The sequence below is a fragment of the Pelophylax lessonae genome (genome assembly GCF_965119305.1).
Source record: "Pelophylax lessonae genome assembly, chromosome: 10".
NCBI classification, from domain to species: domain Eukaryota; kingdom Metazoa; phylum Chordata; class Amphibia; order Anura; family Ranidae; genus Pelophylax; species Pelophylax lessonae.
The window spans coordinates 108,769,841-108,797,416 of NC_138777.1; the positions used below are offsets into that span (position 1 = coordinate 108,769,841).

The 27,576-nt window shown below is 39.6% G+C and overlaps 1 protein-coding gene across 1 annotated transcript in view; it reads right to left on the minus strand.

Annotated features, from left to right (window-relative positions):
• Positions 1–13,251: 13,251 nt before the first annotated feature.
• Positions 13,252–27,576, minus strand: part of NKD1 (NKD inhibitor of WNT signaling pathway 1) — a 136,321-nt gene continuing 121,996 nt past the window's right edge. The window contains exons 8-10 of the mRNA XM_082270564.1: positions 26,324–26,405; positions 21,684–21,814; positions 13,252–14,350 (exon numbers count right to left, since the gene is read on the minus strand). Coding sequence (XP_082126690.1) covers positions 13,770–14,350; positions 21,684–21,814; positions 26,324–26,405 — 794 coding nt within the window. The 3' untranslated portion in view covers positions 13,252–13,769. The remainder of the gene's footprint in view (positions 14,351–21,683; positions 21,815–26,323; positions 26,406–27,576) is intronic.

Consider the following 27,576-nt stretch of genomic DNA (forward strand, 5'->3'; position numbering starts at 1 on the left):
CTGCACTCAGTGCCTATGGCGCAGTTGCGCTTTTCAATTGGTAACTTTTGTTCTGACTCTCAAGGAACCTATACTCATAAGTATTTTATGCTTGCAGTCCTTTGTCTGGTTTCGCGGTCCACATGCACTCCACCTACCTCAGTGTCCTCCAATGAGTCTATTGGACCTATCCATTTGACAGTGGCTAATCAGATAGGTCACAACTTTATGATCCCTTGTTGGTCCACTCCTTTAATGTATTCCATAATGCTGTCCAATGTCGATACCCATAGTATCATGGAATGTTAGGGGTGTGAACAATACCTTAAAATGCACTATGATCTCCAAGTGTCTCGGGTAATTTCACCCAGCCATAGCTGGTGTGCAAGAAACCCACCTGACTGTGGAAAGGACACAATCCCTGCAATACTCTTGAGCATCTAAAGTATATGATTCCACCTAGATCCCTGATGTTCCAGGAATTGGACTCAATGTTGGATTCAGAGGGTCGTTATGTGTTCCTTTATTGTAAATTGTACAATGTGAATTTGGTGCTAGCGTTTGTATATATCCCACCCCCCATTTCAAGAGCTGTTTTACAAATTCTAATGACTTATTTTGTATACAAGCCTGATCCCGCGTTACTGATCATGGGGGATTTCAACTGTTATCTCGACCCTCTCCTGGACCGCTATCCCCCACTGTCCCATGGTGGGGGGCATTGGGGCACAGTTCTGGGTAGGTTTATGGTGAAGGTTGGTCTGCTGGACCTGTGATGCTATAAATTTCCTACCACTAATTTATTCTCATGCTTCTCTACTCACACTCCTCTTTATCTTGGATAGATCTTTGTGTGGGTAATGGTCTTATGCTCTGTCATGTCTCTAATATTGTATACTATACTCGGGGAGTATCAGACCATTCTCCACTTGTTGCAAAGCTTGCGGTCCATTCTCAGACAGGCTCCCCCAGGGTGCCCTGGAAATCTAATGCCTACTGGCTACAGTTGTTCCCCTCCCATGGTCGTATTAAACGCCAGATTGCGTAATTTTTTCAAGATCGTGACTCATATGAGAACCCTCTCCGAAATGGGAGACATTTAAGGCGGTACTTAGGAGGACATTTAAAGCCAAGTTTCAGGCAATAAAAAAGAGATCTTCTGACTGTCTTTCCCATGTGGAAGATCAGGTTAAACAGTTCGAATTAGCCTATATAGTTACACTGACTGATTTCGCTCGGGAGGCCTGGGTGTCAGCCCAGGACTCTCTGGATCATCTGCGGGTCTCTGCAGCAGAACGTAAACGGTCCTTTAATAAAGTAGCATTTTTTTTTGAGGAGGAGGAGGAGAAGACTGGTCATCTCCTGGCAAGGATCGTCCAGTCACAACTAGCCTCCGCGGCCATAGGAGCTATACAGAATAACTCTAGTAAGATTGTTAATAAACCTGAATTGTGAAGGAATTAACAGATGATTTTTACTCTTCCCTTTAACCACCTTAGGGGACTGGTCTTCTAATATTTAGAGGATTTCCCTCCCTACTATCACAACAGCGTAAAAGGCTAGACTGGATGCTCCTATCACTTTGGCGGAACTACAGAGGGTGGCCAGTTCCTTTCCTACGTGTAAGGCCCCTAGTGCCTGGGTCACTGGGTATACGAAGTATAGCCCCATCTGGAGTAATAATAATTACCCGGAGCTAGCCAAATTGATGCATGGTATTTGGTGGAATGTGTATGGGATTGAACATATGTCCCAGATTGTTAAGGATGGGGTCCAGTTGCCTTGTGCCTCCCTGCAGGCCGAATACTTGTTACCTGTTCATATGCAGTTTTACTATCTGCAATTAAAGTATACAGTCAGGGCACAGGGGGACTCTCAGGAATGACATTCATCTCCCACCCCTATTTTCAATCTCATACAAATGGCTGAGGGTTTTAAAAGCTTTATTTCATAATGTTATAACATGTTGCTGTCTTAATTTCATAGAGGCCACCCTAGCTAGGAGACTTAGACCTGGGAAAGAGATCTGAGGCCGATGTTGGGTGACCAATGGGGGAAAGCATATCAGGCTGTTGTAACCTGTTCTTTCAATGCGGCCCAGAAGCTGTCTCAACTCTATATTCTTCTACAATCTCATTACACCTCGCTGAAGATTTTTAAGATGGACTACGGCACAGAACCACACTGCCTAAAAGAGACCATGGTGACTTAATCCATCTACTATGGCGATACACCCAAACGACACCTCTGTTGGAGACAGGTTATAGACACATTAAACATGGTGTTTAAGTTAAAAATTCCACTGGACCCTAAATGCTGTCTTCTGAATGTTCTAGAAGTCATTGAGGAAGAACATTCTAGGACAGAAATAGGGAGAGCCCTGTTCAATGCCCATGGTCTATACCTACTAATGTGGAAATCCCAAGATCCCCCCCTCACATTAGTCTTGGGTGTCAGCCGTGGGAAATGTGTTACTTCTGGAACGCCATATCTTTACAAGATGTGGTTGCCCTGATAAATTTGAAAAGCTGTGGGGCTTGTGGTTACATACCCCTGGACTCAGCCCCCGGGATCTTGTATACCAGAGATTGTTTATGTGCCCAAATAGACCATAAAGATTAAGAGCCGGTTCACATTAGCGAGACACGACTCCTCACTACTTTGGGGGGCGACTTGTGCATTACATTGCACCACGACTTTGGAGCGACTTGCAGGAACTTCACATAATGGAAATCTATGCAAGTCGCTCCGAGGTCGCCCCAAAATAGTACAGGACCCTTTTTCTAAGTCAGAGCGACTTGTGTCGCTCCTATTAGAACGGGTCCTGTAGCGGTCAATGGATCACGAGGGAGCGCGACTTGTCAGGCTGACAAGTCGCCTGACAAGTCGCGCTAATGTGAACCGGCTCTTAATGGTGACTTCAACCAGCTGTTTGTAAATAACTATAGCTCTGGTGGGCTGGTGACATGGTTGGACTGTGCTGGAATATTCTGTCATATAGCTGCGAGGATATGGATATTTATTGTTGTTATTGTCTCTGTCATCAATACTCTTGGACATGTAAATGGAAGCACCTATTTTACTGTATGGTGTTGGACTGCTCTGTTACCTGTTTATTTTATTAAACATTTTCCAGATTTAAAAAAACACGTATATCCGAAAATGAATTTTCATTTATTTATCGTCACTTACTGATACCCATAAACCTGCAAAGCAGCGCCACACCCACTATACATTATTACTATCAAACACCTCTTTGGGGGTTGTTTTTAGGGGAGGCAGCAGCTTATTTCACTATTTCACTTTTTTTAGATATTGGTCTTGTTGCTAGAAGTCAGAAAGAGCTTGTTTAAAAGTGTACAAATATGGAATTGTGCTTTATTGCTTATTTACATGTTAAGAAAAAGCAATAACATGTATGGCTGTAGCTTGTTTAAAGTTGCATTTAAACTTTGATTTTTTACTTCTCTATCTTTTCCTGCTTTTCACTAGTTATCTGATGCCGAATATGTATTTTTTTTTCTTATAGGTATTTTGTATTCAGCAGTCGTTACTAACATGCTATCTGCAACACTTTGTGTTATACAGTTTTCTTTATTTTTTGTATTTTCTATACTTTAAAACTAAATACATAACCAGTCTATTAACATTAAAGACTATCTAAACCGCAGAACAAATTGTAAAATATTGCTGCTTAGATATGTTGTTAGATATGGATGTGAACTTTTTTAGCCAGCAAGTACAGCAAACGCCTGTTGAACTTGCCAGAAATGTCATCTTTGCATCATGGCTGCCTCATAGGTACAATACAGTGAATCAGTCGCCATCTCTAAGGACTGGTAACCTGCAATATATTAGGTTTAGATACCCTTTAACTACTTTTCTGTGTACACCGAAAATAATGGAGCATATGGCCGTGCAAGAATTCAGCCATTGAAAGATGGATAATAGGTTTTTTTCAGCTGTGTGTTTTCACACTATAGTGGTTTATTGGTTAGAATCCCACCAGTAACATCACCAGTTATCTTTGTGTTTCTGTGGGTTCCCCTCCAACCAAAGTGAGGCTTTGCAATGGCTTTTACATAAACTCTCTGTGGAGTAGGTGATTACTGCTAATGCACAAGCTAGTTAGTTTTTCTATTGACTGAATCAGACCCAGAATCTAATGTAGGTTATTGTACAAACACTAGAAAGGGCTGCATTCTTTCTTGGTGGTACAGTATATAAATGAACCAATAAAATAAATATCTTTTTAGTTTGTCGCCACTGATTCAAGATCTTCCACTAAAAAAGGTCAATGTATTACAGTATAAATCAATCACCCACCCACCCACTTCAGTATAGCTCCCTATTGCTCAGCATAAATTAGTACACCCCAACAGATTTGTCTGAAAACCTTTACTTTCCTTTCAGAATCAATATTTTCTATGGGACACTATACTACAAAATACTCCCACAAATGCGGCCATTGATTGCAACCAAGATTTGTTAATTTGCACACAAAAAAAGTATTTTTCCTAACAACTTCATTCAAGACCATTTGTTAATTTGCACACACAAAAAAAAAGCATTTTTTTTTCCTAACAACTTCATTCAAGACTTCGGCGAGACTTGCACGGACTTCATATAATCGAAGTCAATGCAAGTCGCCTCCAGGTCGCCCCAAAGTAGTACAGGACTCTTTTTCAAAGTCAGAGCGACTTGCGTCGCTCCTATTAGAACGGGTTCTGTACTACTCAATGGCGAGCGACCCACCGCGACTTGTCAGGCGACTTGGTCGCCTGACAAGTCGCGCTAGTGTGAATGGACTCTAACACTAGAAAGGTGAAGGCTGCAAGAAGATAAGCAAAGCTGTACTTATTAGTCAGAATACTGTAGCAAAAGTGATACAAAAATTTAACAAGATGGAACTGCAACCATCGCAAGGACGTCCATGGAAGTTAACACCTCGACAGGAGCGTCTTCTGATGAGGAAGGTTTGAAGAAAATCGTTATACAAGTTCACTGCAGCTAGCTAAAGAAGTTTAAAGGCAAACGGGGTAATTGTTTTTCAGTGACACAAAACAGCATACACTGCAGAGGAATGGAATGCATCATGCCGACCACAAAGGAAGCCTCTCCTAAAACCCATGCACCAGGGGTGTAACTACAGGGGTTGCATTTTCAACAGGGCCCCATGCTCCAGGGGGCCTGTGTGACTCCCCTGTACCCTGAATAGGAGGGGCAGCATGTAGAGAAATCACGGTCCTCCTTTTTCCTCCTGTAGCTGCAGCAGGAAAATGGAGGAGATTGGTTCCTCTGCATGCTACCCCCGCCACTCCTCCTATCCAGTTCACTTGTGTTCTGCTATCTCTGGGTCCCTGTGTGCTCCCTCCCCTCTCCTGCCGGCTGCTGCAGGGGATGTGTTCCAATAGAGAAGCAGGAAGGGGTCAGTAAATATATAATTTACCAGCTCCTTCCTTTTCTGAATGGACAGACGGTGGTGGAATGCCAGTGACATTATAAAAAAAAAAAAAAATTATAAATAATACAATTAAAATACCAAAAAATAAAAACTACTGCCACCAGTGGGTGAACTTCCAGGATTGCAAAGGTCACACTTGCAACCGGGCCCTGGCATTCCACCACCGTGGGGAGGCCCCAAGATGGCAGGAAGGCGGCCCACAGCAGAACTTGTGAAAGGGTCCTGCTGCGGGTCTGTAATAAAGGGCCCCACAACGAGAGTAAAGGGCCCCAGGATCAGTGGGAAGAGCCCCGGCCAGAGGTCCCGGGGGCCCTTCATGGTTTCTTGCACCGGGGCCCTGAAGGTTCTAGTTACGCCTCTGCCATGCACAAAAAAGCCTGACTAGAATTTGCCAGTGCCCATGCTGAAAAAGATTACTGGCATTCTATACTCTGAAGTGATGAGACCAAGATAAATGTTTTTGGAACGGGTAGGGCGTCGCAAAGGTGAGGGGTACAAAGAAAAATGCATGGTTCCTATAGTGAAACATGGTGGTGGCTGTGTCCTTCTGTGGGGCTGCTAGCGTCACATTTCATTGATGGTATCGTGAATTCACAAATGTACTGCTCCATATTAAAAGTGAAAATGCTACCATCACTCCTTGCCCTCGGTGCACTTTTCTAACCTAAAAATGGTCCAAAACACATATCGAAGGGCACTGTTGCATTTCTGAAGAACAACAGGGTGAAATTGATTCAGTGGCAAATATGTCCCCTAATCTGAACATCTATGTGACAGTCTGAACAGACAAGTTGAGCATCACTCTCCATCCAGCATCCAGGCTCTAAAAGAGGTCACTCTTGAAGAATAGAAAAAGAAAGATGTTGCAATTTGTCGCCAACTTGTTCATTCCATACCTAGAAGACTCGGTGCCGTCCTTATAAATCATGGAGGTCATACAAAATACTAGATAGAATAGTTTTTGTTGCGGGGTGTATTCATTTTTGGATCCACTCATTTTAGTAAAAAGTGAAGATTTTGTAATCTAAGTTTTATTTTTTACCTTATTTCCATGTAATGAGCTAAACAAATGTTCTATAAAACTCAGTTTGGTCAAAATTTTGGAAATTGTTCTTGTATTCATTGAGATGATGATTAAAACCTTATTTTTCAAAAGGGGTGCACTGATTTATGCTGAGCACTGTATCTTCCTTTCCCATTACTCCAAATCAAAGCAGTTTTTCTGCTGTCAGTATGGCAGTGTAATTGGCATGAACACTGCCACAATAGCGGATTTCTCCAACAAGTAGTGTTGTAGGTAAAATATAACATCATTGCTTAGATCAGGGAAACTGGGTACCTACAGAAGACAGGAAACACTTTGGTTTAGACCCTGATCAAATAGGCATTTGAAGGGGGTGTTTGACAGGAGATGCTGGCACATGTCCTCCAAACACAAGATCTGATGAAGTATACTGACCCTGACAGCTCAGTGCATAGTTGGGGACTGTGTCACGTCACATCACACTGAACCTTGAATTTTTATTCAGCTGGGGTTTTTTTTTAAGAACCAGCAGATAGAATCAGAAAATTGTGACAACATTGCTAACATTAGGATTGTGACATCTTTACATAGACTCTGTAGGTCAACTTTATTTTGAATGAATATCTCTCCATTGTCAGTTCATGTGTATACAGTCATTACATTTTTCTAGTGTTCCATCAGACATTTTCAGCCATAGGTTTCTTCCAGATGTCATAAACAAACGTATATAAACCCAATACATAAAGACTCATTTAGTACTCAACTTGCTTAAACCTTAAAAACAAATATTTTCTATTGCCCAAAAAGATGCACCTACAGCAGGAAACGTATATACAAATATTTAGATTTTAATACTGTATAAATAATGTACATTACATTAAATGTGATATAAAATATTAGACATAAAGGAAAGGGCTCTATGCTGGTTGGTTTACACAATTGGTTAGCTCGGAGAAAACAAAATTAGAAAGGTGGTAACTTTTGAAGACTGCTGAGCGACCAATTCATTCTTTTACACCTGTTTTGTATGAAAAGTCTTTTAGCACCTTATCGGTTTCCCTCTATGTCAAATATAGATGAAGAAACAGAAACGTACTTAAAAAAACATCAAAGGGGGCAATAAAACGGCATCCTAGATTTTTGGGATCCTCACATATTGAAACTTGGAAGCCCACAACCCACTTCCCCTTAGCGCTCTGGTTTACCTGCAGAGTATCAAAGGTTACCAGCTGTTCTCGGCAGTATTTGTCCATATAGAAAGATCTTATTCTGCAAAGAAATTCACAGCAACAATATGGGGAACAATGCAAAGTTGCTGTAAAATTAAGGACCCCTTTATGTTACTGCAGAAAATGATCAGAATTATTTGGCAACTTCTTTGATTTCTTTTTTGTTACTATGGAAAAGTAAAGCCCGTGGGTTAGGAATGGAAAATATATCTAAGCTTTTGGATTATGTTTCTTTTCATAGATGTAAGCTTCTCAGTTTGGGGTTCTGGAACATACCAATACTAGTGGTCCACAAATAATGGGATTCTCTCAGTCAGGGCCCCAGTGAGGCACCGCAAATTTAATAGGTAGAGCTTGTTCCATATCCTCAAAGCTACTGTTACAGAAGCCTTATTTCTTCATAAAATATTGGAATTCATAACAAGTTTTATTGAGTCCTATTATGTTTGTAATAATGGAGTGGCTATGGCAGATACAGAAGGCAGAACTACTATTAAAAATCAAATGGCAGATCATCTTTAACATATAAAATATTAGTTCACAATAACTCATAAATAACGTAATAATTGCTTGACCGACAATGTTTCCATATGTTTTGGGAAAGTATTACATAGTTCATTTAACAATAATACAACACAACAAGCTTTTAAATTAAAGAAACATGTAGACAAACGTACACTGGGTTTCATCTATTGGAGGTAAGGAAGTGTGGGATTTTTAATACACTGCTATCATTTAGATGCTTGATTTTATTTTTGACGTGCACTAGAGGTGTGACAGCTAGCTTTTCATTGGTTGCCCTGGGCAACATTTACACTTTCCCTTTTCTCAACCATTATTCCTTTAACATAGTTATTAGCTTATCTCATAAAATCCAGTGGGAGATCGGAAGTTACTGCTCCAGCTGCATGTGGATATACGTGAATAAAGCAGAAAGCAGGTGAAACAAATGCATTTTTCACCGGAGAACAAACTGAGCACGTTGTACAAAGGACAGTGAGGCTGGTGGTGTAACGCTGTATAAAATCTATTTGCAGAAGAGTAGGAGCAAGTAAATTACTGATGGCTTCTCAATAGAGGCCTTTGTAATGATTGTAGTCTGACATTTTCTCTTTACATTTTCTCTGTTAAAAAGCAACTTAATACTCCAAAAAGAAGCCACAAAATTGACCATTACATATGGTATGAATGTTTTTGTAGATACGATAGAAGCTCAATCATAGGATGGTTTGGTTTAAAAAAAAAAAAAAAATGAATTAATGCATCAGGCGCAAGGACTTTCTGTTTATTTTCTACTTGGTGCCAAGGACCTAAATACCCTACATTACACGTCTTTTTTAGCCTTACTGCTCATATCACATCATGTGCTTCTTTTTCCACACTATAAAATCAGACTATGTGACCCAATATGCTGCTATGTTCTCAAGTGAAAACCTTAGTACACAATTGTGTAGCAGTTATTGTGCCCTTAATATACTTTTTAGCCCAGTCACTCTATATTGCCAGTTTGTGACCTCTCTTGTCCCATTCATATAGATATGACAGCCTGGTTATTCCTCCACCCCCTACAAGGCTGTGGATCTTACTTACTTCTAGATTATAACCTTCATGTGATCATGCAGCACCCTTTCTAAAAATCAAGTCATTTAACAATTCCACCTAGCACATATAGATTCCTACCATGCACTGCTGTACAAGCTTCCTATCCACTTTGTTCAATCCGACCATTACACTGATATACCAGCATTCAATGCCAGATTGGTCCCGCAACCCTCATCATACCCATACAGGAATCAGATTCATCTAATTCGTTTTTATATATTTGGTTCTGTGGTGCCTTCTTTCTCAATATTTGATATCCTAACTTAATATCCACTGCAAATAACATACCTTTTAGATTTCTGATATGTTAGCCAATATCAACCCTTTAAATACTACAAACTGGCACAATTCCAAGTTTATTTTGCTATTTTCATTCTTGTACTACACTTATATTTTACTTTGTCCTTCTCAACAAAACCATTCCCTGGTTGAACCCACTGTTTGGAAAACCCCTCACCTTAAGAATTTACAGAGAATGGCACAAGTAGTTCTGTTTGCAATAGTTACACAATATGACTTGCATATAAAAAAGTTCTGAAATGAAAATGTCGATGTTCATGAAGCAACAATTAGATTCTCCCTTTCATGTTTCTAGAATAGCTTAGAGGATAAAAGGGTAAACTCTGTTTGGTTGCTGTGCACAATCTAAGCTCCTTTAAACAGTTTATGCATGGGTTTGAGTATATAATATACTGTGTATATAATATTCCTAAAAATCCTAAAAGTTGAAAGGACATTTGTTATATTTTTGTCAATACCTTGTCGTCGTTCTATAGACCTGCAATAGACGCTAGACAGCGCTGGGAGGTCAATATTAAAGTTGTGCTTAACTTTCGGTAACAGCAGCTTACTATAAAACAAATAATCCCAGCCAGGGAGTCTGAAATGCACTGAACAAGAGTTTCAGCAGAGACTATAGACACATCCCCAATCCTTTACTGATCCTGCCTAAATTGAGGAGATTGGGTAGGCTATGGATATAATTTACAACCACTAGTAAGCCAATTTAAAGCTGTTCTCCCAGGAACACTGGAAGTTGCATATCCAAAGTGTCCAACAGAAGAACTGTCTATGTTGCCCCACACTAACCAATTAGCTTTCTCGGGTTTTAAAAATTGAAAGGCAGACCATGATTGGTTACAACACGTACAGTTCCTATTCAGGTCATTTTGATAAGTCCACTGCTTCTGTCTACAAAATTCATATCGAGCTGTTCTGTGTGTGTATGCCGATAACCTGTTTACCAAGGATTACCCTAATATCTGGCAATTATTTCTATTATGCTGAACATAAAATTAAATACACTCCTTCAAAATTCAGTTTTTCTTCCTAAAATGGGAATATGCCCAGAAAAACAGCAAGGCTTAAAACAAAAGATTCTATTACAATACATAGACATTCTTTGAAATAAAATAATTAGAATAATACTTAAAAGAGAAAGAGAACAGAACGCTACAAATAATCAAACCACAGATGTTTTAATGCAAAAGAAATGTACCTGAGTGTATAGATAATATACTATAATATTTATATATATTTATACTATATACTTGCCAACTTTAAGTAAAAAAAAAAAAAAAGACAAAAAAAAACAAAACCACTTTTGTTTAAAAAAGCGCAACTAAGGAGAAAAAAAATGGGAGATGCATTGAGGTGTTGCCTTTTTGTAATCTGGGAAACCATACAAGATGTATAAAGAATAACAGAGTACATTTTGAAGGAATTACACATCTAGTTTGTAATTTTTAAATAATAGTGCAAACCATATGAGTGCACTGTAAATTCATAACAGCCAATTGCTTATATTAATTTACATTGCAGTGTCCTACTCTCTGATTGGCTGCCATGTCTTAGATTTAAAATATCCAACTTAGGCCTGTTGGCTGAGCTTCTACCACAACAAATTAATTAAAGCTTCTTCTGGAGACTACACTAAAGTGCAGTGTTCTGATAATACTGCATTTTTCTCAGCCCTTATACATTGGAATGGGTACAGACTTAAAGGGAGCTGTACGGTCAACCTCTCCTATCTGAAGCCCAGACACTTTTTCTAATGCCTTTGGGGCTCAGATACTCTCAGTTACACAGTTGAAATGGCTTAAAGTTTTATAAGAGATTTAGAAACTCCTATTTCAAGCAACCGCTTTTCACAGGTGGTAGCAACAAATATCCTATATTTCCCCATGAATCCCAATACCTACCACCTTCCCCAGTGCTGTCTTATTACAGGTTCAGAACAGCTATAACATGGTCTCCAAACTGATCCTGCCTAACTACAAAGAAAGAGGGAACTATCCTCCTCTCTCTTGAGCCACTTGCTGATCACACTATGCAGAGGATAAATTCTATCTTGTATAGCAGAGGTCTCCAAACTGCAGCCCGTTGAGCAAGTAAAGCCAGCTGCAAGATATTATGCAGCCCATACCTAGGGTCAGTGGCCTCTCACAGGTCAGAACATGGTCTCCATTTCTCCCCAGCTTCCACCCCACTCCCTGGTCTCCAGGCACTGTGTACCCGGATCTGATGTCATTGTACCGTCGTTGGTTGCTAGGACCGTGAGTGTCCCAAGAACAAGTCACGTGTTTGTCCCAGCATTCACAGGGGGATGGATCACAGTCATGCTGTAAGTGTGTAAAGGTGGACTCAGGTGGGGACAACCATGAAGGTTCTGATAGGCTCAGTTTTATTTGGAATGACTTTGCTTTGTTTTACTTAAGTTCTTTCTCTGTTGTTCTGAATCATATCATTCGAATTACAAAAAAGCTCCACTTAAAACGTATCCATTCATGTATAAAACTAAGTTTCCAGCCCCTGAGTATTTGTAAAATATACAATGTGGCCCTTTCATTAAGAAGTTTGGAAACCCTTGTTATACAGAAAAGAAAAAAGCAGTGTGAATATACAACTTTGGATCACTTTCAGGAGCTATGTCACAAAAGGTGGGTTGATGTGCCATCTCAAATGGCTGAGAGTGAAAACACCCATATGCATAATGTAAGACTTGATCAAACAGTTAAATATAGGAACCCAAAATTATTACCACATAGTGCCATATATTCTCACGAGGTTCACTTTGTTTTTTGGGTTTCCAAGAAATGGCACTCGGATACAATATAGATCAGGAATAGTACTCTGAGTCTAATAAAATGTAGTTAGCTGTTTGAACCATGTTCTTAAAGATATGAAATGGATTTTAAGCATTACAAAGCACTAATCGTGATCTGATTTATCAAACTCAGCGTATTGCTGTTGGATTCTGTGCTTTCTAAATAGTCATGGAACTGCCATGTTTAAATAGCCTGCATATATTTAACTATCACCTATACCAAGTAGAAGATGATTTCTATAAAAAGTACCATTAATTATAAACTATCAGTTTGTTAGGAACTTACTGCTCTGTTGTGGTAGGTCACAATTCCTCCACAGTGTAACACATAGAAATTCCCCCTGCCATAAAGACTAGTTCGATCTACAGAAACTTTAAATAGCTATTGTTTTTATGGAATATGTGACAATTTAAAGCAGACATTACTTCAACAGCTGGTTAAACCGTAAATGTGAATAAAATGGTTACACTGATTTTGTGTTACAGCCGATTAGTTCAATTTATAATTACCTTCTCTTGTGCATTAGGTTTCCAGCAGGCGAAATTCACCTATTTCTAAAAGCCACTATGATTGGATAAACCCCCTCAACATACGTCAAAGACCAACATTTGACTGTTGATAGCTACATACAGTGTACTGTATCAGCTCTTGCCATTTAATACAAGGTAAGGAGATACAGATTTTTTCTTCATTTCTCATGAATGGCATGTGTAATTGCATTATAATTTAAGTTTAGACCACACTGTAGATTTATTTTCTTTCCTAATCTTAAAAAAACACTTTAAAATATCTAAAATAAAAATATTACAGAAGAATAGGAAGATTTTACTAAGTAAATGTGTTGGCATTTTTCTCCTTTATAAACATACAAAATAGGTAAACAACTTACATGCATACACACAAAAAGGTCACACATATGCATTTACACAAGTGCACACACACACACATACATACATACGTGAGTTTGCATGTAAGGTAAGTCTACCCGTTTCATAATGAAAATCATGAACTAACACGAAGTACGAAAAATACTAGAGGTAGTCTGCTGTTTGTGGGTTTTTTGTTAGTGATATTTTTTGATGTAAGAAACTGTTCAGATTGTTTATTTCTGCTAAAGGCTTCTGTGCAACAAGTCTGACTGTATAGAAACACCATTTAATGCAAATATCCATCCATAGGTCCAATGTAAACGAAGTGCTTGATGATCTTTATAAACTGTATCCAAAGTCCACTGTGATGCCACACAGCCTGTCAATAAATGTACCTTAAAAGTCAGGCAAATTATTTTCTTACTGATAATGCAATTCTCTTCATAAGAAAAGATTTCAAAATAGTGGACTGTTCTCCTTGGAATGGACGATTCTTTATGTTTGGTAGAAATGATGATAGTGGTGGTGATGCTCATGGTGATGATGGTGCTCGTGTCTTTGTACCAAATGTCCAGTATGACCTTCATAAAGTAACATGCTCGGTAGATCCCTCACATGCTCATTCTCCACAACATTTACAGGAGACTGGAAGGCTTTGCACATCTGGTGACTTTCCTTAGCTTTCTGTTTGCTCTTTCTGTGTGGCTGCTGAGGTGGTAAAGGATGGTATGGATAACCCTGTCCCATAAGAGCAGCTGGAGAAGTCACAGGAATTGACATAGCATGGTTAGGTTTGCTTCTTGGTGTCCTTCCTGGTTGGCTAATCGATGCAGTAACATTTTTAGCTGAAGCTTTGGGGCTTCTTACAGAATGTTTGTTGGACTCCTGGCCTCTTTGCCTTTGTTGAACTTCTACCATCTTTGGATGAGAAGGGTCTAGAAGACTGAAATGCCCAGGATCCAGTGCCTGGGACCTCCGCTGGTGGATGTACAGAGTTTCTGGTTCATGGGACCGAGATCTCATCTGATTAGAAGGTCTTGCATGGGAATCGGTCTTTTCACCTGTGGTTGGAGAACCTAAGAAACATAACATTTTTATTGGCAACACAGAATTCAAATTAGTCAAAAAAACAATTACTTGATACTTGACTTGATGAAAAGGAGAAAAAATATTATACATATTTTTTGGATTCAAATTGAGCACAATAATATATTATATATATATATACACACATACACACATATATATATATATATATATATATATATATATATATATATATATATATATATATATATATATATATATATATATATATATATATATATATATATACACACATACATACACACACACATACACAGTATGTGTAGTGAGTACCCCCTTAACATTTTTGTAAATATTTCATTATACCTTTTCATGTGACAACACTGAAGAAATGACACTTTGCTACAATATAAAGTAGTGAGTGTACAGCTTGTATAACCGTGTAAATCTGTTGTCCTCCCAAAATAACTAAAAAAAAAAATGCAGCCATTAATGTCTAAACTGCTGGCAAATAAAGGGAGTAAACCTCTAAGTGAAAATGTCCAAAATTGGCCCAATTAGCCATTTTCCCTCCCCTGTTTCATGTGACTCGTTAGTGTTACAAGGTCTCAGGTGTGAATAGGGAGCAGGTTTTTTAAATTTGGGTTGATCGCTCTCATACTGGTCAGTGGAAGTTCAACGTGGCACCTCATGGCAAAGAACTCTCTGAGGATCAAAAAAAAATGAATTGTTGCTCTACATAAAGATGGCCTAGGCTATAAGAAGATTGTCAAGACCCTGAAACTGAGCTGCAGCACGGTGGCCAAGACCATACAGTGGTTTAACAGGACATGTTCCACTCAGAACAGGTCTGGTCATGGTAGACCAAGGAATTGAGTGCACGTGCTCAGCGTCATATCCAGAGGTTGTCTTTGGGAAACAGACGTATGAGTGCTGCCCACATTGCTTCAGAGGTTTAAGGTTGAAGGGGTGGGGGCTCGGCCTGTCAGTGCTCAGACCATATGTCGTGCACTGCATCAAATTGGTCTGCATGGTTGTTGTCCCAGAAGGAAGCCTCTTCTATAAATGATGCACAAGAAAGCATGCAAACAGTTTGCTGAAGACAAGCAATCTAGGGATATTACTGGAACCATGTCCTGTGGTCTGATGAGACCAAGATACATTTATTTGGTTCAGATGGTGCCAAGCGTGTGGCAGCAACTAGGTGAGGAGTACAAAGACAAGTGTGTCTTGCCTACAGTCAGGCATGGTGGTGGGAGTGTCATGGTCTGGGGCTGCATGAGTGCTGCCGGCACCAGAGAGCTACAGTTCATTGAGGGAACCTTGAATGCCAACATGTACTGTAACATACTGAAGCAGAGCATGATCCCCTCCCTTCAGAGACTGGGCCGCAGGGCAGTATTCCAACATGATAACGACCCCAAACACCTCCAAGACGACCACTGCCTTGCTAAAGAAGCAGAGGGTAAAGGCGATGGACTGGCCAAGCATGTTTCCAGACCTAGACCCTATTTGAGCATTTGTGGGGCATCCTCAAACGAAAGGTGGAGGAGCGCAAGGTCTCTAACATCCACCAGCTCCGTGATGTCGTCATCGAGGAGTGGAAGAGGACTTCAGTGGCAACCTGTGAAGCTCAGGTGAACTCCATGCTCAAGAGGGTTAAGGCAGTGCTGGAAAAAAATGGTGGCCACACAAAATATTGACATATTGGGCCCAGTTTGGACATTTCCACTTAGGGGTGTACTCACTTTTATTGCCATGGAAATGGTGAGGTAACACTTCTACACAAAAAGCAAGAAAAACCAGTGACCTACAAGGCAGTAGAGCGAGTAGGGGAAAAACAGAGGACCGCTATAACAGGATAGAAGGGTTTTTCCACTTTTTTTTTAAACTCAGAATTGTTTAGCTATTTACAGGAAGCCTTGTAGTCTATAAATATATACAAGGCTTCCTTTGATTGGCTGAGGAAAAAATCATGACAACATTTGCATGCCTCTCCATGTCAGCTAATTAAAGGAAGCCTTGTATTTACGTTAAACATGCAAGGCTTCCTGTGAATGGCTGAGCAGCATTAAAGCGGAGTTCCACCCATTTTTAATAGGTTGGAATACATAGCTGTATGTAATCCCCTTTAAAACGGCTTTTACCAATGGAAACTTTTTTTCTTTTTTTTTTGCTAGTAAATACCTTAATTTCGGCTTTATTCCTCCTCTCCTCACTTCCTGGTCCGATCGGCGATGACGTCATTCGGCGATCCGCAGTGTCTGCTGGGATGTATTCTATTCCAGAAATCTCGCTGTATCTGTACTGAGACGTGCCTGCCCCGCCTCCGCCACGCCTCCTCTCATTGAGTTGCATTTTAGAATGTATTAAGGCTGTTCTCTGCCCCGCCTCCGCCCCCTCTCATTGAGTTGCATTGTATGAATGTATTAAGGCTGTTCTCTGCCCCGCCTCCGCCCCGCCTCCTCTCATTGAGTTGTATTGCAATACAACTCAATGAGAGGAGGCGGGGCGGAGGCGGGGCAGAGAACGGCCTTAATACATTCATACAATGCAACTCAATGAGAGGAGGCGGGGCGGAGGCGGGGCAGGCACGGCTCAGTACAGATACAGCTACTGCGAGATTTCTGGAATAGAATACATCCCAGCAGACACTGCGGATCGCCGAATGACGTCATCGCCGATTGGACCAGAAGGTGAGGAGAGGAGGAATAAAGCCGAAATTAAGGTATTTACTAGCAAAAAAAAAGTTTCCATTGGTAAAAGCCATTTTAAAGGGGATTACATAGATCTAAAGTTCCAAAAATAGGTGGAACTCCACTTTAAGCCCTAATTGATTTTGTTACGGCAGTAGACAGAAGTCACTGTTTTACTCTAAGAACACAGCACTGCATACCGTATGCAGCTGATGCTACATTCAGTCTATGCAGCACTGACAGCTGCCCCAATTGGTAAAGAAAATTGTTTGTTTGGACGAGCTTGACCCAAATGAACTATTTAGGTCAAAGTAAATCTGGAATTAGGCTTTAAACGTAACTAACCCAGTTATCCCACCAATCGAGAAAATTCACAAACAAAAGAATCAATTTTAGGGAAAAAATAGCATGAAAATACCATCACGTATAAAATAAACTGTATGTACTGTACATCAAAAGGTGAAAGTAAATCTTTCAGTTGTAACTGTTCGAGAGGGTATTTACCCACACTTTTGAAAACATTTCTGCTCACTTCCTGTTGCATGTCTAAGGCAGGAAGTGAAGAAAACCTTCTCAACTAAACAGTAACTGCAAAAAAACATTTCCTTGCTCTATCCAAAACAAAACAAAATAAAAACTGGCTATACATACACATTCAAGAGAATCTAGCATGAGGTCACTAATTCAAAAATTCCTTCACAATAAAAAGAAAAACATCCATTTAGTAAACATCCTAAGGATATAAATCCACCACAGCACCTTATCCATTTGTCTGGTGTCAACTCCAAACTTTGTTACCCTAATCCCAGTTTTGTTACCCTAATCCCGAACTATGTCAGACTTTCCAGGCCAGAAAAGAGTACACACAAACATAAGTATATAAAGCATTTTACAGTTAATTTAGACATATATCAAATATATAGATGCCAACATGCATATCTTGTAAACATCATAATACCAATATAATAAAAGCACGGGTCGTGGTTCTCTAACAAGCACTGTAATAGAGGTTACTCAAAAGCCAAGGTGTTTCGTTACGTGCTTCCTCAGGACTTAGGGAAACCAAAACAGTACTCATCTCAAGATTAAAAGCTGTGTCTCCGGTGACCAGACAGAATAAAGATACCAGAAGATACAGCATTCAATCATTTGGCCTAGGCTTTGGACAACAGGCAACTGGACACTGTATACATATATAACTGCACTAGGTTGGCTATTATTGGGGGGGGGGGGGACTAAAGAATATCTATCCCACTGTATCTACTCTGCCTGCATGTGTTAAGGAACTTTATGAACTTATCCACCTGCAATACATAGGATGCCTAGGCGACCCTAAACTCTTAATTTTAACTCATAGGAGGATCTGAGTACACCCAGTCCCCAAACAAGATCTCTACGGTTAACCCTTTCCCTATATGCCCTAGCACTCGCTGGGAGTGAACCTACAAATTATATGTGGTGTATCTTGAGATGAGTACTGTTTTGGTTTCCCTAAGCCCTGAGGAACCACGTAGCAAAACACATTGGCTTTTGAGGAACCTCTATTCCAGTGCGTAAGAACCACGACCCGTGCTTTTATTATATTGGTATTATGTTTAAAAGAGATGCATGGTGGCATCTAAATATTTTATATGTCTAAATAAACTGTAAAATTATTTTATATTCTTCTGTTTGTGTGTACTCCTTTCTGGCCTGGAAAGTCTGACATAGTCCTCCCCCCCTTCTTTTTCTTAATTTGATTACGGATGACGGCCTAGTGACTGCTTCATGATTTTGCCTATTCTCAGAAGACTTTGTTTTTCTGATGTCACATTGGCAATTAAAGGTGTTGGAGAAATTGCGCATGTGTGCAAGTCCTTACCATAATTCACCTGTTGCCAGGTATTCAGCTATTCTATATAGGTAAAATATTAGTCTTGCAGAAGTCCAGGCAGAACACATTGCAAGATGTCAGCAATTTTTCATAATTCACGTAAACTGCTGATGTCAGACACACTTGGCAAGCAACCTATGATGAGGTTGACAGATGTGTCCAGCAAACATATTTTTTTCCTTAGATTTGTATAGAGTGGGGAGGGGTTAGGACTTCTGTCACGTTTTTGAGGCTATACAGGCATCTGGTATAAAGATTTCCCTTTACTTCCTTTTAGACAGCAAGTCAAGGTAACTCTCCAACAGCAACACAGATAGAGATAAATTATTTCTTTTGTAGTGTAGTGGAAGGCTAAAACTCCTGTTGAATTTTTACTTCTGTCCATGTCCCCGTTACAGATTTTCTTTTTCTGACTTGTTATACCAAGTATTTTTTTAAACCCCCCCCCCCATACTTTTATAGTTTGTGTATGAATGTATAATATGTGTAAATAGAAAATGATCTTCTTTAACATTTCTACCTTCAAAATAATCTGTTTTGGCTGGCTTTTCTTCATGTCAGAGTTGCTTTTCCTCCCATACAAGCCAACTGGAATGAAAAAGCAACTTGAAGCAGATTTCTCCAGCAGAGAGGGGGCAAATGCAGGTCAGAAGGTAGTCAACGTTCAGTTCAAATGCACCTGTTAATGAATTCTTGAATAATCTCAAATTGATGTCAAGTGCAAGCTGAATACACCAGAAGCACAGTGCACTTGTTCATTGACGAAAGCCCAATAGCCTTCAACACAAGCCCTAACAAATTTGAGAATGTAAGGCAGAATAGCAACATATAAGCCATATAAATGTCTGCCTAGATGTGTGCTTTGTTGTTGGATGCTCTTGTTTGGCAGAAGACCACATCAGAGTTCAATCTACTACAACTCCTTTTTTCACCACAGGATTTCTGAGTATGTTCAGTACTATTCATCTGGCTTCTGTGAGATCTGAGCAAAAAGATAGGAATGTATATATAATCTGATAACTGAAAGCTACAGAATCTGAAAGTGCACGCCTGGTTTACTGCACCGATTCCCCAACTAATCCAACCTTCTAAAACCCTACACCTCCTATGTCCGCTTTCATGCTGTGGATCGGCATTCCATTGCCCTGAATAGAAATTTGCAAAATTCTGAAGATTTCAAAATTAGGCAGGAAATACATGGCTCATATCGTGTATAGGCAAGCTGAATGTACCAAGTTGGTTAAATTGATCAACTTGGGTACAACCAGCATGCCAGATTTTACCTGCGATGATCACTAGCAGTTGCTATAGCCCAGGGGAGGACTGGGCCAGGGTGCAGGGAGGCAATTGCCCCCTGGGCCGCTCTGATGTCTTGTAAAAAGGCTGCACCGCTTCTGCCACAGACATGCCTAAAGGATTCCTGGTGAAGAGAAGTAAAAAGTTCCCACCACTGACCTATTGAGTGCAGGTTGAAGACAAGGACAGAGCGCAGGCCTTCCTCCCCAGCATTGATGGTGTAAACTGTGTCTGAGTGGAGGCCGGTTCCATGCCCCACTGGAGACCCTCCTCCCCTGGCCAGCCCCAACCATGATGTCCAAGCTCCCCCGACCACCCCCTGTAGGCCAGGTTGGGAACCCGGATTCAGCCGGTGAGTACAGAGTACCTGGAGCAGGGCTTCAGCCTGGAATGGGGGTCTGAAGGAGGACGGAAAGAGGGAGAGTGGGGCTAATTCACTGCACCATGGGCCTCTGGTTTGTACTTGCCCCCGGGGCCAAAAGTTGCCAGTCTGCCCCTGCTATAGCCACTAGCAAGTATTGTCTTCTCCCAGCGGGAATGGCTTCCCCCACAGGTAGAAGACGTTGGCCCAGCAGGGGGACTCCCGCAGCAACACTGTCTGTGTTGATGGGGGAATCAAGCAAATTTCTTTCCTGAACCCCGTGGTTTGGGCAGCTTAAGACTCTGTCTGCCCTTATTCATCTCCATTAGATGGTAAATTGATTGAACTACGGTAGTAACTTTTACCATATAGATGAGGTTCCTTGTGCCTTCTTTTATGTTCAAGGTAAATAAGGATATTGTGTTTCCGGCAAGATCAATAAGAATTTTTGCATTTCGTAAAAATATTCTTGGCTCTGAGAGTGAACACTAATGCAGCCAGCACATCTAAAGACTAATAGGCTACAATACATGCATTTTACGTTTTGGTGTTTAGATACGGTTTAACAAACATCAGTGTTACGGTTAGTGTGAGCAGCAAAAAGAACCTTGGTTATTACATTGCACTTTCTAAAGTATCTTTTTACAGACACGCTGGTTGATATTTATACTTCCGTATTTAGTTGCTAAAAATGTACTGTACTGGCACATTTATAGGCAATCACCATCGCTAACAGCTGCGAACAGCATTGTAATAACAGTTGGCCGTTTTTGAGATCCCCTCTATAATTCAGCTGTCATTACAGCATATTATTAAAGACTAAATACAGCAGTATCGAAGCAGAAATAAAAAGGTACTTTGGACCCCCAAAGTCTGATTCCAATCAGGCAGCAGAATAATGAATCACTGACCAAATTGCCTGCCTAAGCATGTATGGATTCTGTGTGCCATTTGATTATACAGATATTACACAAAATCAATACATAATATCTTATACAGGTGTTACTGGCAGCTAATTTATACACATCATGCTTATGCATTAAATGTGTACGGAATCTCTAGTTATATCTAAAATGCAGAAGCAGTTTCCAAATGAACACAACTAACTTTATGCCCCAACTGTCAGCAATACACACCTGGTCCAAACCTTGAAGTGTAGTTCTCTATTCCTGCAAGATCCAAATAGTGGTTTCTCCTTTCAATGTTTTCATCCACACATTGCCTCAGACATTCAGTCTGTTCTGTTTCATTTTCAGCTGGGTTATGTCTATGAGAGATAACAAAGAACAGGATACGTCTGGGAACCACTCTCATAACATCTATGAACAGATAAAAGAATTTGCATCAACTTTTTTGGTTTATTTTTTTTTTATTACAATCTGGAAGAATTTTCTTCTCCTTTTACTTTTATCACCCTGTCTTAGCTTGCATTTAAAGTGGAACTAAAAGTGGTAAAAAGTGCTGACAGGTAGGCTTTTTAGGACAGCAAAGACTGTGTATGTCTTTTGTCAAAGTTGAGGCTCCCTGCCAGCACTCTGTATATTTAGCTGTGCATGCGCAGCTCAGTGTAGTGTCAACATGTTCCAGGACAAAAGTAACATATGTATGCGTGCGCAAGAGCTACATTTTCCAGTCCAAGCAAATAAAAAGGCAGAAGATTCTGAAATTGGAAATACCAGTGATAGAGGGAAGTGCTGAGATTGCAACGCTGGAGGAGATCGCTTTGCTGGGTAAATCTGACTCGTTATGATGTGCCTATTAGCACATTATGTCATAAAGCTCCAGGGGCCAAACATTTTTCATTTGGTGTGGCAGTTTAGTTGACCTTTAAAATGTACCTGTCATCCACTTATGCCTAAGGCTGACATTTTGAAACCTAAACAAATCTTTATAGAATGCAACCAACTGTAAATATAATTTTCAAAATAATTAAGTTACACTGCTCCAAATAAACACACTTAAAGCCATGCTGACTACAGTATAATTGGCAGTCTCTTGGATTAGTATTTTTAAAATGGAACATATTAATCATTTTATTTAGAATTCTCTTCCAGAACCTTATATGTTAGGCTCCCATAACCACTTCGGCTCTTACACCTGTTTACCCCTTATGGACCAAAACAATTTTGACATGAGCCTGTTTATTCATCGATAATGTTGTCATTACTTAAAGTGGAGTTCTGCCCCCCCCCCCACCCCCCCTCCAAAAATGAAATGTCAGCAGCTACCCATACCGATGGAAACAGCTACACAGCTGTTTCCATCGGCTGTTGGGTGCTGCCGCCGCCATTGCTGGTAAGGGAACCCGGTAGTGAAGCCTTGTGGCTTCACGGGCGGGTCCCTACTGTGCATGCGCGAAGCACGCTGCGCATTCGGATTGGCTCGGCGGCGGGGGGTAGGAGGAGGATACCTAACTTCGCCACAGCGTTGTTTAATGGTACCAAACGTGGCACCAGAGAGGGGGGAGGAGGCAAATTAGCAGACGTTCCACATTTGGGTGGAACTCCGTTTTACGACAACAATGTAATACATCTATTGCTTTTTTAATGACAAAGCTTTCTTTTTGTGAATATTGTCCAGCAACAATGATTTTTTTCGCAATCAGACAATTAAACATAACTTAACAAAAGTCACTTTTTCTTTTGTTGAGCAGTGTTAAGTTTAAAAATAGTGTTACTGTACATGAAAAGTGTGTATTTTATTCTGTAATTTGTCCTGTTTAAAAGAACACTAAAATTATGATTTTGGTATAAAGCATTGCAAAGCTATTTACAAATGAAGTAGTTTTTTTAATTTTTTGCGCTTTTTTTCAGTGTAAAACCCGTAAATCTATGTAAAAGGTGTAAAAATATAAATGAACAAAGCAAACAAAAAAACACAAACAAATCATCAGGAAAATTATAGTTGAATAGGGAAGGAGAATAAGGAAATAAGTAGGGCTAATTAGAGTAAACTAAGGGTTTTTATAAGGGGTTCAACAGAGGAAAAATTAATTAACAAAAACAAAAAAAGTGTATTTATTTTATTTTACATGTCAGGTTGCTTAAACTGACTATTTGCAGATCGAAGTTCATCACTTTGATCTGCAGAAGAAGAAACAGAAAATTACAAAATGAAAAATTTCTTTGCAGCTTTCTGTATGCTGAGCAATGTTGTTGATAAACATTGCCAGATAGCTTTTTATTTTTGACAGCTCCTGCTTCGGGACAGTCTGTGTACTTGGCAATGCAGCTGTGATTAAACAGAGCTGAATTGCTGCGTACTGGGACGGGGGGATTCCCATCAGCAGGGCAAAAGGACTTGACGTACTACACATACCCTGTGCACAATGATGACTTTTTTTTTTCGTTGTGTCTAGTAAGACCAGAGTCTGCAACCGAATATCACAACATGCAGTGAAGTGAACTCCTAACCTTACCAGACTAACTGATTAGCATTTGTTTGGCCCTTTACCCAAAAGAGGCAAGAGAGATATACCCAAATGAAATGGATTGGGAAAAAAAAAAAAAAAGCTACTGTTTCATTTAAGAAGTATGTTTTCAGGTCTAAAATGTATGATTGGAGGCAGGGCAATGTTGGGAAACTAAACCACAGAGAGAAGAGGATTTCAAAATACGTTGAGTTACATGAAGGTACCTTATAAAACTTGTTTTTACATGATGTTATTTGTTTAAGTAGAATTTTTCGTTTGGTTACTTTAAGTCAATTTGAACAAAATTTGAATTTTTTTGTCTGAAAAACCACAATTATACAATAAATGTATTTCAAATGTGCGCTTTACTCTCTGCTTGGAGTTCCAATTCAAGGCCTGCATCAATTCTGTGTGCATGTTGCCATAACAGTCTTGAGAGGTAAGGATGAATGAGAATTAGGTTCAACAGGTACAGCTGCTAATCTAAAAATAAAACTCCCTTCAGTACTCTTGGGGCGTTTCACACTGATGTGTTGCGGTTTTCTCTCAGGGCAGTATACCTGTGGTTTTCATGTGGGTTACCTAGTACAGTGGTCCTCAACTCCAGTTCTCGGGGCCCACTAACAGGCCAGGTTTGCAAGATAACTAAATTACATCACAGGTGATCTCATTTGCTGCTCAGTGATTGCAGTATTCTAGTCTGCATCTCCACAAGGTAATACTTAAAATCTGGCCTGTTAGTGGGCCCCGAGGACCGGAGTTGAGGACCACTGGCCTGGTAGATAGTAGACTTCTATTAGATCGAGAGGCTTTGACGAGTTTTCAGAAAACGCACCAAAACAACTCGGATCATACAGACTTTGTGATACTCAACTCTCCAATAACCTAACCACTAACACTATAACGTGCACAGACTAATGCTGAACTCCATGCAGATGTAGAAGACACCAACTAATGTAATTATGTATTCTGCGAAAACCAAAATGTATTTTTAAACATCATTAGTGCAAATACCTGAAAAGGAATTGATATTGGCCTTTGGTAATCCTTTGTGAAGGAGCGCTAAGACTGGGAGAGTGCTAAAACCTAATAGGTGAGCTGGATGTACGTGTTCCGACAAAGACCTTGCTGACGGGGAGAGTGCAGTGGATTACATGTACCAGTTTTCTGTTGCTGCTCCTTCACTATTCAATCATGGGCTTTGGGTGGGAAAATAACCTTGCGGTGCTTTCCCAAGTCAGAAAAAAAACCTGGCTTCATTATCTGGCAGGGGTGTGAAAATCTCAGGAATGCATAGACAGAAATACAAATCCTTTGGCATGTAAAAATGCAGTCTCAACTAAAATCATTGAGTATATGGCTTTGCATGGAGTTAATATTTTTATGGAATTTGTATACCCTGTCTTCTACAGCATTTTGCCTGTTAAATAATGGCAGACACAATCTAGTCCTATACCACTGAGTGAGTTTGGTGGTTAGTTCTAAAAAAAAAAAAAATACTTCATAACTATTATTCAACTTTGTATTTCTCAGGGAATGTTTATATGTCTTCCTAGAACTGTCCCTGTTGCTTCTCTTTATCTAGGCATAATATTTCCACCCTTGAGACATAACACTCCCTTTTATCTTTTCCTTTGTCTGTCTCTACCTTCCAAATTCTAAATTCTGTAAATCCCAGGACCGTAAGCAGTCTAGCTTCTGGGGCCCTCAGAATACTTTTTATCACAAAGAATGGACTAAATTAGCGCCAAAAGGTCTCTATGCAGAGAGACCCATTACAGACATAAGAGCTACAGCCATGCTTGGAATGTGAAACAACGAAGCATTGGGGGAGAAATTAGATCAGCTGCTGCCAACATAAATAATCCTGCAGGGACATGGGACCTTCAGCCTTTTCTTGTTAATTCACCATTGCAAATTTAATAGTCTCTTTTTTTTAATAAAAGATACAGTTTCTGTATATGTTGCCTACAGAATGTATAAGGAAACCATACATGAGGGGGATCACCTCACGGGAAATGCACACATTTAACAATTAACTTATTCTATAAATGAGACTTTAAAAGTATATACTGTACATAACTATTATTTTTTTTATTTCTCCTGCAAAAGTTAAATACTTTGCCAGGTTCTTTTTTTGCCTTCTTTGTACAGTTGAGGAAATGTCTCCTCCCAAAGATGCTACAAGAGGTTGGTGGAAATCTCCAAAAGTTAGAGTAATTCCCCTTTTAGACAATTTTTCTCGGAACAGGTGACCCCATCAGAAGATTTCCTCTCCCCTCTTGTTCTTGGCACAACTTGAAAAAAAAAAAAAAACTTCATAGAAAGTCTAAACTTTCTCAGTTACAGTCTAAGAATATTTACCTTCCTAATCCACGCCTTTTTTCAGAGTTTCGTAAGTCTTCATTGACCTTGCTGTCACTTCTGTGTCTCCCATTTTGCACCTCTGCAAAAAATAAAAACAGATAATCACATGATTGACAAAGTTGGTCATATACTGAGTGAATATCCATCTGGTTGCTAATAAACCAACTGAAAATCACTTTTTGGGTAGCTCTGTTTGCACTCTATTACCCAACATACTTTAATAGTTTTTTTTTCTTTTATATAGAGAGAATGAAAAAACCAAACCAAGAATCTGTATAGTAGCGCTACAGTATGAACTAATAAGTGAGGTATAGTTAGCCCCAATCCATGGATATAAATTGTCAAAAAGGTACAACATTTTGCAGACTGGGATATAAGGATCAACCGGCAAACCTTTTAGAGGTGTTAGAGAACGGTACTTTCTATACTCTGGGTGGAGCTCCAATTATGACCTGCTGAATAAAATTTGGGGATTGGTTAAGGAATTATCAGGCTTGTGCTTATTTTACATCTTTTGGGGGCAATAATAAGGATAAGGAAGTGTCAAATTTAGGGAGGGATTTTTAAAAGACAATACATGGGGAAGTGTGCATGTATTGAAGAAATATATTGAATGCGTTTTTTTTTTTTTTTTAACTTTGTCCAGACAAATTACATGATCGGAACAATTGCAATACCACATTTTTTTAGCAATTGAAATCTGGATCACATATCCAAACCCCAATAAAAGCTGCGTGGATAGAGAGAGATAACCATTGTTCTTATTGCATAAAGTTGAATAATATGAAGATGTTAAATCTGGAAAAAAACATTATGATGAAATAGGAGGAGGTGAATCAGATTATCAAAATACTCACATAAATCTAATGTGCACCATTTTGAAACTGATGGCAGAAACACATCTCAAAAAAGTTGGAACAGGGCAACAAAAAGCTGGCAAAGTAAGTGGTACTAACAAGGAAGAGCTGGATGAGTATTTTGCAATAAATTAGGTTAATTGGCACAATAGAAAATGTCTCAGAAGATTGGCAGAGGTTCGCCAAATTGTAAAAAGCTGCGTCTAAAAAATGTTGACCAATTTTAGAATAATGTTACTCAATGGAAAATTGCAAAGACTTTATATATTATCTTTAGTACACAATATCATCAAAAGATTCAGATAATCTAGAGAAATCTCTGTGCCTGTGGATCTTCGGGCCCTGAATTAAAAACAGGTATGATTCTCTGATAGACATATTTGAACATTATTC